The sequence below is a fragment of the Lycorma delicatula genome, chromosome 2 (assembly GCF_047948215.1).
Source record: "Lycorma delicatula isolate Av1 chromosome 2, ASM4794821v1, whole genome shotgun sequence".
NCBI classification, from domain to species: Eukaryota; Metazoa; Arthropoda; class Insecta; order Hemiptera; family Fulgoridae; genus Lycorma; species Lycorma delicatula.
In genome coordinates this window covers 24,654,433-24,675,739 of record NC_134456.1, presented here as the reverse complement: position 1 = coordinate 24,675,739, position 21,307 = coordinate 24,654,433, and the positions used below count along the sequence as shown (strand labels likewise).

At 28.1% G+C, this 21,307-nt stretch overlaps 1 protein-coding gene across 5 annotated transcripts in view; it reads right to left on the bottom strand.

Annotated features, from left to right (window-relative positions):
• Positions 1 to 9,646: 9,646 nt before the first annotated feature.
• Positions 9,647 to 21,307, bottom strand: part of LOC142320573 (cytochrome P450 9e2-like) — a 47,553-nt gene continuing 35,892 nt past the window's right edge. For all 5 annotated transcript variants that reach the window (XM_075358510.1, XM_075358508.1, XM_075358509.1 and 2 more), the window contains 3 exons: positions 17,526 to 17,735; positions 13,170 to 13,415; positions 9,647 to 10,153 (listed from right to left, as the gene is read on the bottom strand). In XM_075358510.1, coding sequence (XP_075214625.1) covers positions 9,984 to 10,153; positions 13,170 to 13,415; positions 17,526 to 17,735 — 626 coding nt within the window. In that variant the 3' untranslated portion in view covers positions 9,647 to 9,983. The remainder of the gene's footprint in view (positions 10,154 to 13,169; positions 13,416 to 17,525; positions 17,736 to 21,307) is intronic.

Here is a 21,307-nt window from a genome sequence, read left to right as displayed (position 1 = left end):
AATTCTGACATACTTTATATTAAGAACAGCATATAAAACAAATATGTTTTTTTTTTGTTATAGTGATAAAATTTAGTTAAAATTGGTATTTTTTTTCTACCTTCTACTCCAAAACTGAAAAGCCTAAAACTAAGGATGTAATTATTAAAAAGATAAGGATGTTCAGAAACAAAAAATAAGATTTTACGTATATACGAGTATAGTGTCATACCAATTTTAAAAACAATTGATTTTATTGGTTTATATTTTACAGCTACATACGTAAAAATAATATATTCCGATTATTTTATAGGAATAATAGAAAGAATATTCTTCTTATAAACTCAATACAGCAAAATCACCTAACATGAACACAAATAAAAGAGATTATATATTTAATCCCTAAGTTTTCTAATTAATTGTTAAGATACAATCAAGTCTTAATACTGATTTATCAGTAGTTCTCAGAGCAGCAGACTTCCCTCATTTTGTATTTAATTTAACAAATTGGGCTATGCAATGAAATTTAATCAGTAAGATAAAACTTTAAAAAAAATAAAACCCAGAATTTTTGATAAAACAGAATTTGAAAATTTTAACAACTGTTAAAAAGCCTTACTGGATTAGGAAATCATAAAGTTTGTTTCCTTCTCATGTTTTCTTTTTGCAAAATTTTCCAACTACAATACATATAATAAATATCGTATACTATAATTAATTAACAAAGTAATACGTAAGCAGCAAGTACTTTATTGAGTGAGTACTTTATCAGCGTTCTTACCACAGTTATACTGACTGCTATTTTCTAACGGAAAATTTTATGAAAAATCGTTATACTTTCTTTGTTCCGGTTAATAATCAAAACATTTATTGCAAAAGTTAATAATAATGAGAAAAATGTTTGGTCGTAACTGCATTATAAACGTATTCGCTCGGCTAGATCAATTAAGGCATAATTTTAGTTTTTACTAAAACACACCTTCAGAATAACCCAATAAAGAAATCTACAGTATATAAGATAAATAACATAATCCAAACAGATTAATGCTTGTATTATAACACTCATAAAGGACTCTAACTTTTAATTAAACGAAATATATGGACGATTATCAGTTTGTAAAATGTTATTTTGCCGCCCTACCGGTGTTCTAATTCAGTCGTCAACCGAGTTAGTGATAGAGCATGTCGATTCATACGTACATTAGTAGTTTTTATTTAATTCAGATTCAACATGTTGTTATGCATGGAGTTTTCATAAGATTATATGGGTATTAATGAAAACTGTGTCATGTGAATGCAAAAAATCCGTGATTTAGTTACTCATTTTCACTAGGAATATAATGTTACCATGAAATCCATGGTGTGATTTCTGACAGCGGAAGTTGGGATAACCGATGAGACTATCAAACATTATCAGTTAGGAGTAGTTCAGTTCATTGTCACACCCCACTTTAACAACGGAATTGCTAGCTGAACTTAACCGAACCACCACCACCAAAAGCTGTCGATCGTCAAACACAGTATTGTTGGATGTAAAGGTGGGGCTCCTAAGTCCCCACTCGACAACCCTGATTCACCCCACCCTGGTTTGCGGTCCCCCAGATGCGGATTGCCGCCCCCACCACGGTCACGACCTATATCCGGCCCTGCTCATTTAGTGTTTGCTACTATCAGGAGAATAGAACTGCAATAATGTTAAAACATATTTAGGGGAAGTAACCCGCCAATTGAAAAAACACCAACCTGAAATGATTAATTTTTAACTGATGTATTCATGCAAAAATAAAACTATTTACCTTCTGTATTATTCAAAGTTTGAGTCGTTTATTAGTGTTATAGTATAAAATTGTGACATTTGATCCTAAAATTAAGAGTAACATGAAAGTTAAAGTGAAGTTGTACATAGTTAGCAGCACTATATCGTTGATTTCTGAAAATAATTCTCAGCTGATCCTTACATAAACGTAAAAAATTGTTGTATACTATTACTACTTATTCTTGTTTAACATTTATTTTTTGATATTTCAAAAAAAATCTCAAGAATAAATAAACTAACAAAAAAATAGCATATTTTGGGAAATGTTTTTGTATCATTTCTTCAAGTTTGTTTATATTATTTATTTTTAATCGAAGAAAATATAATTAAAACATTATACATATATATACACTAGCATTCCCCTTTCCTGGCTTCGCCCGCGATATTAATGCGGCTGGCTTCCACCGCACTATTTTTTTAATAGCCAACTTATTTATTTATAAATAAAGATTATTTAAACAAGAATATTCTTTTTAGATTTTCATTAAATCCTGATAAAATGGTAAATAAAAACTTTTAATAAAAAATATAGATGAATATACGATAAACAACGAATTGTTGTCCAACGCTTACATAAAGAAAAACAAAAAAAAAGGAAGATAAGAAAATTGAAAATCTTTGTCAAACCAATCCATCTTATTAGTTTATTGAAATAATCCAATATAAACTGATAACCATAAGCCCAATAAGGATAAAGGAAAAATGTAGTATAATGCCCGTTGCGGCTTCACCCGCGCTAAGAATGTGGGCTTCAAAACAGCTGGCCTCCATCTAAAAAATATTAGCTATAAATGGTTACTCGTACGAAACGGGTAAAAATGTATTTTGGTCGGTTCTTATCGTTACTCGACAAACAGCACTGTGATCATACTTCGTTATTCATTTGTATTTCCTTGTACGAAATAAAGGATTGTGATCGCGAAAAATTTCGGTTTTCAGATTTCAACGGAAATATCCATTTTGACCATCCCTGAATCTATTTTGACTAGTTTCGGCGTGACTTCGTACGTATGTATGTATGTACGTACGACGTCATCAGTTTTTGAGCTAATCGTTTTTGAGTTATACGAGATACGTACCTCGCATAACTCAAAAACGATTAACTGTAATATGTTGAAATATTGGATTTAGGACTGTTGTAACATTTAGTTGTGCACATCCCATTTCGATTGCAATCGACTGAACCAAAATTGTCCAAAAAAAACCAAAATCCAAAAAAAAATTGGATTTTGGACTTTTTTTAAATGCAGTAATAATCCCTATTTGAAAGATTTTCAACTATATATAATAAGTGGTATTTATTTCCATTGGTTCCAGAGTTATAGCCAAATGAAATTTTAATTAATAAAATATTTAGATCGTACAAGGAAAGGCACATCGGTTCGAATCAGATTTCATCTCCTTTTTTTAACTCTTCTTTGTTTAATTTATTTTTTTAATTTAAATGTATTGCTTTATTAATAATTTATTAACTCTTGATTGCGAAAAAAAATTTCAATAAATAATTATTCAATAACAATAAAATATATATATATATATATATATATATATATATGAAAAAAAATCAGAAGTTATTAGTGAAATAAAATTTTATGTACTTTTAAGACCGCATACATAATTTAATAGTCATTATTATTACATAGGTGTACATGTAATAAATTTGGTGAAACATCTGATTATTTAATATATACTGAAAATTATAATTTAGAATCGTATTATTTTTGGATTTTCTAGTTTAATTTTATTTAATTATTTTAGAATTTCACTTAACGGAATAGTTTAATTATTATTAACTTTTATTTATACGACACCAGAAATCTGAAACTTTTGTTAATCAGCAATTCACGAAGATACAAATAATACTGATCTAGTAATACGAGTAGTAAAGGGACTTTTACTCTATCCTAATATTTCATGTAAGATTCTTGAATTGATTATTGTATAAATGTTTGATGTTAATGAAAACTAATATTTCTGCAATTGTGTAACTGTCCACTTTATTAAAAAATTGGAGGATCTTATCTCACTTTCAATTGAAATAAGTTTAAATAAAGTACAGAAAAAATATGTATATGTAATTTAATTGGCGTACAAGGAAGTCATGTGGTGTCCTCGTCATTTTTTTTGTTATTACTTTTATTTTATGTTTTTTAGTCAAGAAACCGGAATATTATAGCCAGTCGCGTCGCACGGACAATAATAGTAGCTGTGTTTGTTGAACCTACGCGCCGTACACCGTCGAACATCTTAAAAAATTGAAATTCATAATCGTGTGTCATCATTCGTTTAAAACTAAAAATCTTCTGCAGAAGCATCCCCATAAATTTAGCTACAAGCCGCCACTGATGGCTATGTTCCTGTTTATCAAAAATGCTTTGTTACTTTCACAATCCCAGAACGTTAGTAATTCTTTTCTTTTTATCTGAAATGTTATCAGTTTTTTTTTTTTCAAGAAATATATGTACTTTAAGAGCGCAATATTGAGTTTTTTTAATAACGATTTATTTTTTATTTCAAATCAGTTAAAATAACAAAAGATTATTACAAAATAAAAATTAATTAAAACATTTAATTAGGACTTATTAATAAATATGTTATGAAAGAGAGAGCATCAACAGCTTTGGTCATTAGCTCGGTGGAAATTAGTAGCATATGAAAAGATGCCATGCCTGACCGGGATTCGAATCCGGGACATCTTTTTTTAAAAAATTAATTCCTTAAAATTCTTCTTAATCAAATAATTAAGAATGAAATTAAGATATAATGATGAATTTCTTACACAAATTTACCATTATGATTTACTTTCCTCAGAATTATCGAGTTCATAAATATGTAGGTCTACACTCGACCTAAATGACTTCTTTTTAGTTGTGATCGTTTTTTAACTTCTTGATATTTTTTTCTTTTAACTTCTGATCTGCTTTAACACCAAAAGAATAAAAATTTTCTTCTTCATTACACGATCGAGGAGGTTCTGACAAAAAGTATTACTTTTCTATTTAAAAATATATGCATACTATTACGGTGACTTTTATTTTTGGTAGAGAAGAATAAAACGTCTAATACGTTTTTGTGTAAGACGTTTACGAATAGTTAACATAATCTATGGATTAGGTTAATAAAATTTATAAAAAAAAAAAGATTAGGCTAAAATTCATGATTAGTTTAAAATCATTCAAAATATCACAGGTCATGCGTAAGAAAAATACCACGTAAATAAACTAATGTTTTTATTTACCATATCCTGGGTAGTACGATAGTTCTTGAAAAGTACTGAAGTTTATATAGTTCAAAAATTGAAAAACATACATAACTTCGCTTTTATTAGAGTTGATGCGATTATAATACATTTATTTTAATTATAGAAATCTGCGATCTCCGTGGCGGAGTGGTTGCGTTTCGGCTTTTCATCCGGAGGTCCCGAGTTCGAATTACGGTTAGGAATGGCATTTTTCATACGCTACAAAATTCCATTTCCATATCCCACAAAACAAACTTCTAGCTTATGTGGCAATATAATAAAACAAACAAAATATAATTGCTTAAAGATAATTTTGTGTTCATGATTAGCATGAATAATTGGAGTTCTATGGTTAATCTGAAACATCCGATAAGTCTGTAGAACGAGTGTATACGGTATATATATATATATATATATATATATATATATATATATATACCGTATATATATATATATATATATATATATATATATATATATATATAATACAGTATAAAATTAAACGAGTAAATTACCGGTATAATTTGGTTAATTTACTCGTGTGTGTATATATATATATATATATATATATATATACACACAAGTAAATTACGTATATTTTTGGTAAACTTAAATTTAGCCGTTCAATCCGTACAATGTACATTCAGTCCGTATAATGTTAAGCCTAATTTTTATTATACATCAAGCATCATGTATGTACAGAATGATTCCAGATTGCACGGCAATCGTTTGGAAGATGATTCTATAATCAGAAATAAGAAAAACGTTCATATAAACATACGTCAGAAAACGGAGTTTTGGTTCGCGAAAATTTTAACTCTGCTTTCTGCTCCCTCTGCGAAAATTAAACTGTACTAAAATTCTTGGGGTATAAATCGAAGGGTAAATTTGATGTTTCCTTATGGATTTTGATCTAATAAATTGAACAAAAGTTGTTTCAGATCCCTATCTCATTTAGGTTTTAAAAAACGGATAAAACACGAAAATGTTTTGTCGGATAATACACTTTTTTAGGTTTTGAATAAAATAACTTTAGTTAATTTATCAATAAGCATACTAAAATTTCTAGTTAACTTTGTAGAGAATTTAATTCTAGAAAATTAATGTAAATAACGTCTATTAAAATTGAACACAAATTTAACAGACCTTATAACCACTTTAATAAGTCCCATATCAATTGTATTCCCAATCTCTCTTTGTATGCTGTATTTCACTTCGTCTATAATTTTAACTATATATACTTAAGAAATATTTCTGACTTTATACAGCCTTTACAAGATAACTAATAAAAATTTCAAGATAATGCCTAAACAAATTTATCTAATCTAATGTATAAACCGCTTCGTTTTCTATTATTCTCAAATCATAATCTACTCGTAAGGTATGTTCAACGAAGTTGTAATGGAGTTACTCGTTTATTTTTTAAAATATTTAATTGCATTTTTCTGTTAAATTTTTTTGCTAAGAATCATCCCATTTATTTAAAAGCCACGTTCAGGGTTACATTCAGTTAAGAACAAGTTAGAAAAATGTAATTTGGAAAAACTTAAAAAAAAAGAAATTCACGTAGAAATTTAGAAAAAATGTTATACAATTATTCCAAGTCTATTTGTTATCACTGTTTCACAAAATTTCAATATACTTTGAAGTTGACTTCTGAAGCAAACATTTATTTTTTATAGTAGATTATACTTAGCCATATTATTATAATACGATTACTTCGAGGAAGTATTAGGGGATGGTTGGCTTGCCCCTTGATCAAATATAAACAAAAAAGGGCCAACTGGTTGGCCATTTATTACGAAAAAAGAACTGAAAAGTACGGAACACAGACAACAGCGTAATAAAAAAAAATGACTCAAATAAAGACAAGCTTTACAATAGTGATAAAAGTAAACATGATAATCACTTATTTGAATGTAAATAACTAATTTATTTCTTACATAACTGGCACTGTTGATAAAATTCATTAATAAAAAGTATTGGAAATATTAGTAACGGCTGGCTGGAACAGAGAGAGGTTTAGAGACTTAAATAGATATGATGCTACGAAAGAGTTAACTGTTAGCATTTATGAGCGCCTGGTAGTTGAATCTAACTTGGAGCACTTGTTGCTTCCTTTTTTAACGGTCCCGCTCTTTTTATCCCTACTATGGCTATCGTTCAACTACGATGGTCAACAAAGATTACTGACTGACCTTCACCAGGCAGTAGTAACTTTTGAAATAAAATTATTATTATTATACCATTACTATTATTATTATTATTATACCACCACTTTTTTATTAACTTTATTAAAAAAAAAGTTGTTAAAAACTTGAAACTTTTATTAATTATACCATATGACTTTATTTTATATTATTATTAATTTTTATTTATTATTTACTCATTAGGTTATCATATTTTTCTGTTACCTGTCCATGGGATCCCATAAAAGTACATCTGCATGACATTGCTTGTGATCGATCGGTTATATTTCAATTTCTGATACATTTTACATTTGAAATTTTCCCCCTATTTTAACTGTCTCAACTGTCTGGTCTCTTTAAGATGATGACATAAAGGAATGTACCTAAGTGTTCCATGGTTTTTAACAAATCAAAAGACTACTAAAAATTATTGTGAATTCTGCTTAACGTATGTAAACATAGAACTTTTCATTATCCTTCATTTCCATCTGACTGAAGACATGTATTAGTAAAGTCCTTCCAATTAATCAGTACTTAAAGTTTGTCATACAGAAATAACAGTGAAGAAATAGATGTTACAGAAGAAGACAATATCAATTCAAATTATAATTCTACCTTCCATCTTACATCACTCTGGTGCACCATTGCATGGTACTAGGCAACAATATCTCTTTATTTTGAATAGAAGATAAATTAGTAAAGAAGTTTATATATCAGTTTTAGAAATACCAGAGATTTATTTTGCTTATTTAAGCTCAAAATATTTCTTTTGCACACTTAAATTTCTTAGATATCAAGTACCTTTTTTTGTAGAGGTTGGGTCACAAAAAGTTATATTTATACAAGAAATAATTATTTAACTTGTTTAATTTTACATTTTTTCTTGTTTAATTAGTGAGTAAAATCAACATTATATTACTAAACACAAGCTGAAAGTTAGTCCCTTACCAACTGCTGTGTCTAGTGAGTACACTAGACACAGCCATTGTATTGTACTAGTCTGATGTGTTTGCATTTTATATACAAAGATGTCATGTTATTAGTAATCGAATAAGGTCATCTGGTTAGATAGTACAAGTCCACTCATCTGTCCCGCCTAAGGCAGATGACAGTTCAGTGGCAAAGACAGGAACAAATTTTTTGCTCACTTATTGTATCAGATGTTTTACCATCTAATTAAGAAATTTCTTCAATTATTAAAATTTCCAAAAAGTTTTCCTTTTTTTTTTAAAATGTTATCTAGCATATTGTACAATATTAATGAAGATTATTCAAAATCTAAAAATAGCTTGCTGAAATATGATACAGATAAAGTGAATAACCATAGCCATTAATAATAGTGACATTATTGGATCAAACAAAATACTCAGATGTTTTTTCCACAAGCTATCTTGATCATTTCAATTATTACACATTATATAGATACTACTACAATTCAGCAATAAATAAACTACAAAACTAATGTATAAGCACTCAAATATAACTGAAGTACTGATAGAAAGTTGAAATTTTCTCAGTAGGTGGACAACTTTGTAGGATTCATATTCACTGAAACTTGTCCCTACTTTAAGAGTTCACTTTTTCTGTAAACAATATTGAATAGTTTAAGTGGCAAATTTGCCTTGTAGAAGATCAACTCCAAATTATACTTCCTACTACATGCTAGATATTATCTCTATATATGCTGCATGATTTTTACAAAATGATGTAGAGTAAAAAACATGTTTTATTTACCTTCTGTTGCCTTAGGCACAGAAGTAAAAATATTTATGGCCAAGTAAATCAGTTCCATATACTTCAAGAACTAAGATCAGTTAATGTAAGATGAGAGAAGTTGTTTTTACCGTGCATACGAATACCTTGAGTGGCTTCTAAATATGCAGAACTCTGTGCAGTGTTGAACATTTTGTTAGAGGTTAAGATCTAACTGAATACTACAATATTGTATTATCACATGGTACTGATAGTAACTGATAGTAAACTTCTGATTTAGTTTCTATCTCTTATTTTCTGAAGGTAAAGATGCATTCAGAGGAATTCTGGAAATATTTATGGATATTATGGAAATATATTATGGTACTACTGTACCATATTAATAAGTAAAATCTAAATATTGAACCTTCTAGAATTAACCAGCTAGTATCCATGCAATCCATTTCTATAATACAAGTGTGGTCAAAAATTCAAATAAAATAGCCAAATTTATTCTGTTATTAGCATTTCCTTAATTCATAAATGGCAGCTAAGATTGAAAAACCATTAGTAATTAGTTTGTAACTGAGTAAAACAAAGAAAAGATTTTTCTTGTTTTATAGAGCATGAACCATCTCAATGATTGATCTTGTTAATCACAAAGATAATCAGAATTTGGGAATGAGTAAACCTTTCAGATATAAAAAAAAAATGAAACAGAGCTTTACAAAAATTACAAACTGTTTAATAATTAAATGTTATAAATTGTACATAAAAAAAAAATGAAACAGAGCTTTACAAAAATTACAAACTGTTTAATAATTAAATGTTATAAATTGTACAGAAACCCTCAGGAGTTCTGAAAACTAAGAATAAAGTTTGTAACATCCAAATTCTTTAGCTGTGTAGATGTATGCAATTTAATGTCCATTTTATTATTAATATGTATTAAACCATAACCAACTAATTCTTTTTTAAAATGCAAGTTTTCTTTTGCCAAATTTATTGACTAGATGGTATAAATTTACACTTTCTTAATTTTTTGCTGGTTATAAATAATTACAGCCTATAATTTTTGGAATCGAATATAAAGTGGTTCATCTGGAATTAAGATAAATGAACTTTTCTTTCCTGGCTTTATGGATATTACTGGGTGACTTACTGGAGTAACTATTTCAAATTCTTTAAGTATGTAGCATAATACTAATTTAATTTCAGCCAGTGCAAATTTCATACCTGTAACATAAAAAATATGACCTTAAACAATTAAGTATATTTACTTCTATTTTAAAAATAAAAGTAAACTGGTTTAAATTATGATATCAAATAATGTGGAATTATTTTAAAATGGAAGACTTTTTTTATAGAAAATAATGATTTGGGAATTTGTTTTTTTTAAACTAACAAAAAACACAGTTGTAACTCTCTCTCATTGGTTCATTATGAACACATATCTCACATTGCAATTGAATATTTTCATTGTTTATATAATATTTTTAATTAAACTAATGTAATTCACAATAAAATATATTTAAATGCATAGTCTTTGATTAACTATTTGTTCAAATAATTGAAATGAAGATAATGTTGTAAGGCAGAAAAAGAACTTTAAAATAAGTTAAACTAAGCTAAAGATAAGCTGAATATAGTCCATCATTGTCTACCAAACATAGTAACCCTTTTTTTTCTAGATTGCATTTGACCTGTTAAACAAAAAATGATGAAACCTTTCTAAAAATAAAGTATCAGTTATCCAGATATCTTTATTTGATTTCCGAATCCTAGCAAAAAATTCTCAGGTTTTCCTTTTAAAACTTGAGAATTAGCGAACTTACAAATTAAGCCTAAGTTCATTATTTATTGGTTTACCATATAAATATACAAGTCTATCCATTGCTTCTTTAACACCAGAGCTTAATCATTACCTATACTATATATATATATATATATATATATATATATATAGTACCATGCCAATTTATCTGAACACAGGGAATTTTTTGTTTATTTTATGTTATGGTTACACTGCTTGACCAGTCCCATCCTTTAAGTTATCTGTGTAATATGATATTATTTTTCTTTGGTTATTTCACAATTTTCATTTTATAACAAAAATAGTGTTCACAAAACACAATAGTATTTTGTGTAAGTTAGTTCATATTTTTATTACAAAATCATATTTTCATTTTTTTTTCTGTGTGTCTTGAATATATATTAATGGAGATAACACCAATAAAGCATTCGAAAATTCTTTCTTTTTCTAAGCATACCAGTATGACACAACAAATAGCTTCTGAGTGTGGTGTTGGACCAGGGACAGTGAATGCTGTTTTAAAACAATTTAAAGAAACTGATTCCTTTTCACCTCAAAGGAAGGGCAAATGTGGTCGTAAAAGAAAACAACTCCAACGCAGGATCGGTTATTAGTGAGAAAAAATAAACTGATCCAAAGTAATCTGCTGTGGACTTAAATCAAGAATTAGCAACTAGTGGAATAGATTTACTCGTGACAACTGTTAGATGCCAACTTCTTGTAGCTGGACTGAAAGCTCATTGTCCAGCTAAAGAGCACCTTTTAGCACCAGCAATGTGCTAAAAAAGAGGCTCTTGTGGATCTAATTACATGCTAACTGGATGAAAGAAGACTGGAAAAATGTAATGTTTTCTGACAAATTACAGTTTTATGTACAGGGACAAAGAATTTCATAAGTTAGAAAAGCACCATATGAAAATACATCACCAGCTCTTAACCAGCAATCAGTTAAACATCCCCAGAAAAATGTTTTGGGGTTGTTTCACATTTGAAGGCCCTTGTTCATTACTTCCAGTAAATGTATGTTGAAAAGTGAAGGATATATCAAAATTCTGAAGGAAAACGTTGACACAGCTTCAAAAAAAATTCTCGCAAGAAAACAGAGTGTTCAAAAAGATTTTGTATCATGCCATACTGTCAAAAATGTGGAAAAAGTTTTTGAAAAATGGAATATTAAAGTGTGCCCATAGCCAGACAACTCTCCAGACTTAAACCTAATTAAAAATGTTTGGACAATAGTCAACAACTCTCAAAAATGAATTGTACCACAAAAATTAACCTCATTAAAGCAATATCGGTATGGTTTCATGATGAAAAAATCAAAAATATGTGTGGTACACTTGCTGAATCAATGTCAAATAGTGTAGATGAAGAGATAAAGAAAGAAATAAAGAAAGATATGGTAATCATTAGATATTCAGAAATTGTACAGGTATGATTTTTTTGTAAATAAATTTACTATTTATTAAATAACATCTGTGTTTGGATCCAGGTTTTTTTTTTATTTGGAGATTTTTTTTTATTTACCAGGAAATACTTTTTCTCTGATTTAACATAGACAGAAGAAGTCTCACCAGTTAATTTTTTTCAAACAATTACTACAACAATGAAGTAATCTATGTAATCAATGTAGTAATCTTATCTAATTTTTGTTTGCTTTAAAATCTTTCTCCAATCAAGTCTGTTCCACTTCTGTAACGGCAACCAGTAACTGCAGTTATAGACTTAGACTTGTTGAATATACATTAACAATAAGTACTTATTATAATTAATATCTTCCAGCTAGTAAATTCTTCACTTGTTTTCACTCTGTCTCACCAACACTTGACTGGCTATTTAAGACAGTATGTGATACAGAAATTATGACAGGATCAAGTATATCTGTTTAACAAATTTGAATTACTATGATGCTATACTCAGTATCATGATTGTTACATTTATACAATCTTACTCTTCATTTGATTGTATTTAAAAGCATATTACAAAAGAAATAACCTGCCTATTTTCTGTATTTTATACATAATCAAAATTAAATTAAAACAATGAAAACTCAATTAATGCACAAAACCAGATTAGTAACAAAAACTTTGCTTATGATATAATTAAACCAATTGAATGGTTACAAGTCTAAGATCAAATTCCTTGCTAGCTTCTCTTGTGTAGTGTACACTACAGAACTTACAATACAAAGGATAAATATATGATAATACAAAGAATAGATGATATTGATGCATCAATCCTGCACATGATTTTGTTCTGCTTTCTTTGGCAAATTCCATAAGCTTAAATTACCTAAAGTGCTGACCTACTGTTAAATATTTAAAGCAAACATGATTTAACAAATTGTAGCTCTAAAATTAATATTAATAAATATAAATAAGAACATGAGGTTTGCATCAACATATAAAACTGCTTTAAATTGATTTTAAGAATTCTCACCAAGACATATTCGAGGTCCTTGCCCAAATGCCAAGTATGTAAACGTATGTCGATTTTTTTTATTTTCCTCAGAGAAATTCTCAGGATTAAAATTTTTTGGATCTGGATAATATTTAGGATCAAGATGTAGAGATAAGGTAGGAATCACAACATATGTCCCCTTTTCAATTTCTACTGAATTTAAAACACAATTTTTGGTACACTTTCTTCCTAAAAATGGTACTGGTGAATACAACCTTGTGACCTCTGTAAAAATGAAAAGGTAATTATTTATTTAAAAGATGATGATTTTACTATTTCTTATTCCATTTGCATATTTATATTTATTATCTGCAAAGAAACCAACAGACAAATTTTATTTCTTATCATTCATGTCCTTGAAATCTTTCATAAACTGTATCCACAACAAGAAATATATTTCTAAATTACAAGCAACTTACTTATCCAAACAATAATTTTGAATAAATTTAAAAAAATCAAAATTTAAAGAAGATATTTAGAAATCTTAATAATTTTGTGTCCTTAATATCATTAATATATATATATATATATATATGTATAATTTTTTCTGCTTTTTAGCCTCCAGGAACACCATCAGGTATTACTTCAGAGGATGATATGTATGAGTGTAAGTGAAGTCCTGAGTCTTGTACAGTCTCAGATCCACCATTTCTGAGATGTGTGGTTAATTGAAATCCAACCACCAAAGAACACCGGTATCAATGATCTAGTATTCAAATCCATATGAAAGTCCTAGCCTTTACTAGGATTTGAACATTGGAACTCTTAACTTCAAAATCAGCTGATTTGCAAAGACACATTTACCACTAGACCAACCTGGTGGGTAATCTATATTATATCTAAATAGTCATAACATTACTTTTTAATTTTTGGTACAATTTTTTGAAGATAATTTTTTTTTAGCTTTTAATTTCAGTTTTATTTATACCAAGAGATCTATCAAAAAAAGCAATCCATATATATGTGATTTGTAATAAACATAAAGAAGAGAAAGCTGCATCTTTTTCATAATTACAGTAGAATAAAAAGAATTCAGGAAAATTATGTAATGAGACTTCATCAAGTGTGTGTTAAAGCTTCCTATTTTAAAAATATGGATAATTATTTTTTCTGACTTGATAAATAAAGAAAACGACTGCAAAGAAAACCATGAAGAGAATACTACTGAAAGTGAGCTAAAACTTTCTGAAATGCAAAAATATAAATTATTCTTTATCTAAGATTTTGGATTTTTTTTTTTTCATTTGTTGACATGTAACTGAATATCAGAGTGTCATTAATTAATTAACATTTCTTAATTTATTATACTGAAGTTACTGAATAATGTGAGCAACAACAATTATTGTTGTTTTTTTACTGATTAATAATAATTATTTTACTTTTATTTATTCATTTAGAAAATACCGTCACATAAATTACAATGAAAAGCTTTCAGCAAAACCACCAGAAGAACTTCTACAATTTTTTTTTTTTTTTTTTTTTTTTTACTTAAGGTACATTCAAGGTAAGGTACTTCAAATAAAAGCGTACAAAAATTTTTTTTACGGAGCTCCGCCCCATAAATCATTAAGAAAGCATTTTCTCTTAATTTTTGTTTCTTGAGATCATACACTCTAAGATCCCCTGAATGTTAATCACAAAATGATTTCCTCTCTAAGATATCTAAATTTAAAAAATTTCTTGAAAACTAATAAAATTTATGGAGTTTAATTTTAATCAATATTTCGTAAATTTACGCCAAGTTGTTAAATCCTAAAAAATATTTTTCATCTAGAACAGGGATTCCAACCTTTTTTTTTTACTATGGACCTCTTTGAAAATCAGTTAAATCTTATTTGGAATGAAGTTTACTGGTGAGTTTCAAACAATAACTGTACTTTATAAATCGAGTCAATACATAGTATTCAGAAATACTCAAACGCTTCAACAAATATGAATATGCGTTTGCTGCAGTCAAATATTTAAGAAGATTGGAAGTAATAAAACAATTTGTAAAATTCTTAGGAATCATTTACTTATAATTAGTTGTGGCTTATAAATTTTATAATTCAATTTAAAAATACAATCCAGCTTTTACTTAACATTTTTATGTTATACAAAAAATAATTAATTAAAATTTTAAATTAAGTAGAGTCATAAGGGTTGATGAAACAAAGCTAGTTTTACCATGTTTAGTAAGAAATTTTTTAAACCTAAACGAAGGTGTTCCTTGGCCTTCCACATTCAAATAATTTTTTGTTTTGGATAGAAAATAATTGAGTCTGCTAAAGTCAGATTCCACCAGAAATACTCGGAAAAATAATGTAAAAAAGGATTAGTTTCTTTCAGACGATAAAGAATTTATCTTTTATATTAGCTTTAATGCAAAAGCTTGATGGGTTTTGCTTCCATTGTAATTGGAAAGTGGAATCATTGAAAATTTTTAAGCTGTTCTTGCATCTCTATAATGACAGTTTCAATGTGGCTATAGAATGGACTCACTTACCCATTCTGGAATTTCCATTTCAAGAAAAAATCATGAAATCTTATTTTCATTTCCTCATGGATTTTTAAGTGATGAATATAAACTTGAAGATTTACACTTTGTATATCATTTGCAGTAGCAGCTAATGAAGGAAAGTGAAAAAATTCACGACATTGATGAATTCATTCGAAGTAAGATCAAGCTTATTCAAGAATGCACTAATTAAATTTCTGCCTAATATCAGATTTGAGTTGTTTTTTTTTCAGTTGCTTGTTAAGCAAATTTAATTTATCAAATATATCAGATAAATAAAGTATGTCATTCTTTGCTGCAAGCATATTTTCTCCAATTGCACTTTCTTCAAAAACTTCTTTAAGGATGTCCCAAAATACAGCAAATCATGCATACAATTTCCCACAGTGAACAGAGAACAGTTTTGACAATTGTCACCAAAGCATGTTCCACATGTAGGGTTACAAAAAAGCCCACTTTTCTGCAGGTGTTCGCCTATGGTGTGCTCTGTTACTTTTCTTCTTCTACCTATACTTTCATCTATATATTAATATATATATTTATATATATAAATATAATATATATATATATTATATATAGATATGAGTGTATGCTTATACATATGTAGATACAGTTATATATGTTCACATGTATTCATAAATGCTCCAAAATTGTACAGAATATAAAAATTTACATGCTTTTAAAATTTCACAGAAAAAATGCAATTGGTTTTTCAACTACAACTTCCTTAATTTTTAATCTATCCAATCGCTCAGAAAACCATTTTGCAGGAAATTTCAAGGGATGGAAGGCATGTAAAGTTCAGATTCCCTGAGCCTTTCGTTTTTTTAATTTTTTAGTTTAATGTGCTTGGGAAAGGTGGTCCTCGCACTCAAATGCAAACTTTAAATGGTGATATCTCAATCAATTTTTATTCTACAGAAAATATAAAAAAAACTAAATTTTTGCACTGTAGCATTGTTTATGTGTTTTCTTTAGATTTTGAATTATTGTGAAAAAAAGAAAATTTTTAAGAAATTTCAAAAAACCTTTCAAATTTGAATCAACCAATTCCAATTCTTGCGAAAAAGTCATTTGTTTCATTGCTGATTTTTTCTCTGAAAAAGCAAGACAACGATTTTATTTTAATAACTCCGTTAGTTTTCATGCTAATGACTAACCAAAGCTAATTTTAAAAGTCTTTTCAATTACTTTGAAAAATATCCTATAAATTATCTTTGAAAAATTTTCCGTTTTTCAGTTTTCAGTGAACAAAAAGTTACTTCAACGAGCCATAACTCGGTTTGTATTGCATCTACAGAAATACAAAAAAAAACTCTTCATTATTTTATAAGCATCATTTTTCTAATAATAATTCTTTTGATAAAGCATAAGGGTTTTGAATTATTCGTGAAAAATCGTTAAATGGTTGTATGAAAAATAAACATTTTCAATCACAAATAAATCAAAGTATTGACTCTACAAAAAATTTTTATAGAACATTTTTTGCTTAGAATGTATTCCTCCATTGATTTCAGCAATTATTTTGAATGTAATAACTTCCACACCCGAGAAGGGGTGGCATCCATCCCCAGAATAAAAGCACACATCAGCACTATACAACTTTTGTTTCTTGAGCTATTCGCTAATTACTGTCCAAATTTCATGTCAATCAGGTTTGTCCAAAAGAATTCTGAGCGAAAAACCGTCAAACATTGGACTATAATAACAAATACTGCTGCAAAATCAATTTTTGAAGTGGTGCAGAAATACTTTGTTGACAAAAGCATTCCATTAAAAAATATTATTTATATCTCAAAAAACTATTATAAAAAAAAATCAATGAAAATTGATATTACCTGATAAAACCATATCTAAATATTCCATTTTATTAACAAAATCAACAGTAAAATCTTCTCCTGACTCTAAAATTTCTTCTCGTAGTTTTTTCTGAACCTCAGGATGTACCATCAAAGCGTATAGTGTGTAACCTAAAACCCTTGCTGTGGTTTCATAGCCATCAAGATAAAAAGTTGCTAGATGTCCAATTATCTCTTTCATTGTTAAATCTGGAATGTTAATTTATTAATACTGATGAAATATTAAATATTGTTAATTAATTTCAAACTAAACTAATATAATCCAGAGGTGACATTTAGAGTGATCAATCAGTATTTCATAAATAAATTTTATATTCTACTTGTTATATAAATATTTTTATATTCTGCTACTTAAATAATATCACTGAGCAATTAGTTTTATACACCAAAATTATTTTCATTAGTAAAAATCAAACTATTTATAATTTTAAAAAAATTATTTATAATATAAAAAGAAAATAATAAAATAATTCTATATTGTTATTTATAAGAATTTTTATAAACAGACGTTATCTACATACTTTATTTATTAATAAAATGAATAAAAGACTACTACTACAGTGCTTATGATGAAAATGCATCTCAAAATTGAAATTCAAACACAATTTTACTTTTTACATACCTCACACAGGTGATATAACTATATAAACTGAAACAATTTTAATGAATGTAATTTTAGAAAGATATTCACATTCTTCAAATTTACAATTATATCTATTATATTTCTTATATATCTTTCTAGGAAAATACAGAAAGCATGCACCAAAATATTACCACCTCTAAAATTTTTAATATTATTACTTAACAATACCATTCAAAATCATGGATTCAAATTTATGTTAATCTGAATTACCTTCCAAGACCTTATACATTACATGACTGACCCTCAAAGAGTGATCTGCCTGACTCACACAATCATATCTGATAAATATTATATATATATATATATATATGTAATAGCAACCCCATCACAGCTTCGCCTGTACTATATGGTTACTTGAGTTTCCTGTTGCAGTGAAGGGATATCTTGATCAGGCGAGCAAAGTGAGCCCTTCCTGTCTGGACAGAGGGCTCTGCCCCCTGGACCCCTTGTGATCATTAAACTCATGCTTATGAAAATAAAAGTTAAATAAAAATTAAAGCCTGCTCAATGTATAAAAAATATAAGATTATTGTAATTTCTTCAGAGGCACAGTTTGGTCAGTGAGGAATCCAAAACTTTGGAGTGATCCAAATAATGCAGGTTTCAAAATAGTCTACCTCCATCTTAAAAATATTAGTTATAGCTAGTTACCCATTCTTCAAAGAGTAAAAATGTATTTTGCTCATTTCCTAGTATTACCCGACAAACACTACTAGGAAGTAACTGTACTTCATTTCTCACATTTTTAAATTTCATGTCTTTTGGTCAAGTAACCAGAGGCAGATGCAGCCAGTCATATTGCATGTATAGAGTAACAGTGGCAATGACTGTATTGGTTGAGCTACCTTGCCACCACCATCACACCCTTAAAAAAAAATCAAAATTCAGAAAAATCGAAAATGGTTTTTAAATATTTATCTGATGATTATTTGCAAGCCCAAATCGAGTGAATATCTCTATAGTTGGAAATGGGGAAAATTTGCAATCATTATTCAAAAGTGTTTTACCTTTCTTTATCACTTTTAAAATTAAATTTCAAAAAATCTAGAAATTGGTTTTTAGATATTCACATGAAGATTACACATACAAAGATCAAGTTGATATTATTTTCATTTGTTACCGAGAAATTAAAAAAATAATAAATATCATTGTTACTCCATTTTAACCCTTTAAACTCAGAATTTCGAAAAACTTTCTTGGGGTGTACTTACACCTTAACAAGAAAATGTACACAAATTTTAATCAATATGTCTTCAGTAATTTTTGCTGGGCATTGATTATGAATTAATCTCAACATATTGTTTTATATATAAAGATGTATTTTTAAGACAAAGGGTGAAATTTTATAAATATTATAGCAAACTACAGATAAGAGTTAAATTTCGGCAACTGTCTGGAATGATATCTTTAAATAAAGAATAAAACTTAGATAAATAAAGAAGAACTCGAGCATAATCTACTAGTAAACAAAACAGTAACTTTTATGATAAATTTTTTCAGAAGAATTCCTTCTAAAAAAAACAAGGAATAAAAAAACACTTTGTAATTGTCGTAAAAATACAAATAAACTACAGAGGTAAATACATATAAAAATAGCTAAAATCTAGAACAACATACAACCTCACAAAAAATAAAAATTACTCAGTTCATAAAAACTAAATAGAAAATAGTCAAAAGAAAACTTAGCTCAAGGAATCAAGCAAAAAAAAACTGTTTGTAAAAGACTAGCAAATACAAAAATAAACAAAAACTAGTTTAACTGTAAAAGCTAAATTAAAAAAGAGTTTAATTTAAATGAGAATTTTTAAATAATAAATAGAAAATCACCAAAAGAAAAGGGATAGGGAAGAAATAAATAGGGAGCCTCCACCATGATAATTTTCTGTTACAAATATTTTAATATTTTTGTAAAAATATTTATATTTAAAAAGAAATCATTAGCTTTTTAATAAAAAATTTTAATTACTGATGTTTTTTTAATTCACTTATACTTGGTAAGTAAAATTGAACTTAGCAAGCAAAGAAAATTTGTCATCTACGATTTTTCGAGTACAGAATTACTTTTTAATCAATGTATGAATTTCAATAAAACTTGAAACAATTGTTTATTGACATTAAACATTTTTTGTCATTTCAACTCTGCAACACACTTTTTTCTAAGATCAATAACTTTACCTGCATTTAAACTAGATTTCACTTTATGTTCTAGCATACTGTAGCCAATTTTTTAAATCTTTTGCTGTTTAAAATTTAGTGTATCATGGATATAAGAATAAAAAAGGTAAATTATCTTCTGAGTGAATGAATTGTAAAGTATATAATTGAATTATGATTTTGAAAACAAAACTTTCATTCTGTTAACTTCTAACTTCAATGTTTCCTCTGAGAGAAACAAATTCAAGAAGTTGAGAACTTACTTGATCATATAGGCAGTAATGAGTCAACATTTCAGCTTAGCGAAAAAGTTAACTGACATAATATCTATACCTGGGAGTCAGAAAATCCTCATGAACTCTTAAAATGCAAAAGGGATTTCCCAAAATTAAATGTTTTCTGTGCATGTTTCAACAGCAAGTAAACTGTCACATGACGCAAGCGTAACACAAGTTTGCTTATTTTTTATCACGCATACAAGGCTCTTTCCTCAACTGCAAAATGGACTAGAGAATTTTATTTGGCAACATGATTGGTGCACCTCCTCAGTGGCATAATTCTGTATCAGATCAGTTGAATGATGTTTGCCATATTGGCTGGATCAGTTGGCATGGATTTGATGAAAGAGCTTGTTTAAAATGTGTCTCCAAGGTCACCCAATCTGACTCCATGATGTTTTCCTTTGGGGTTTTATAAAGGCTCTTGGCTATGTGCTTCTGCTACAACTGATCTACCCAATTTGAGGCACAAGACTGAAGCAATTATCACTACCTTTACACCAGACATGCTGATTAAAGTATTTCACAAACTCTCCATATTAGTTGGATTTGCTATGTGATGGAAGGTGCTCACATTGAACACCCATAAGGCAAAATTGTAAGTTACTCTTTCATTTTATTTATGATTTATTACAGTAAGTCAAAGTTAAGAGGTATTAAATAACTTTAACATCCTGATATTCTTT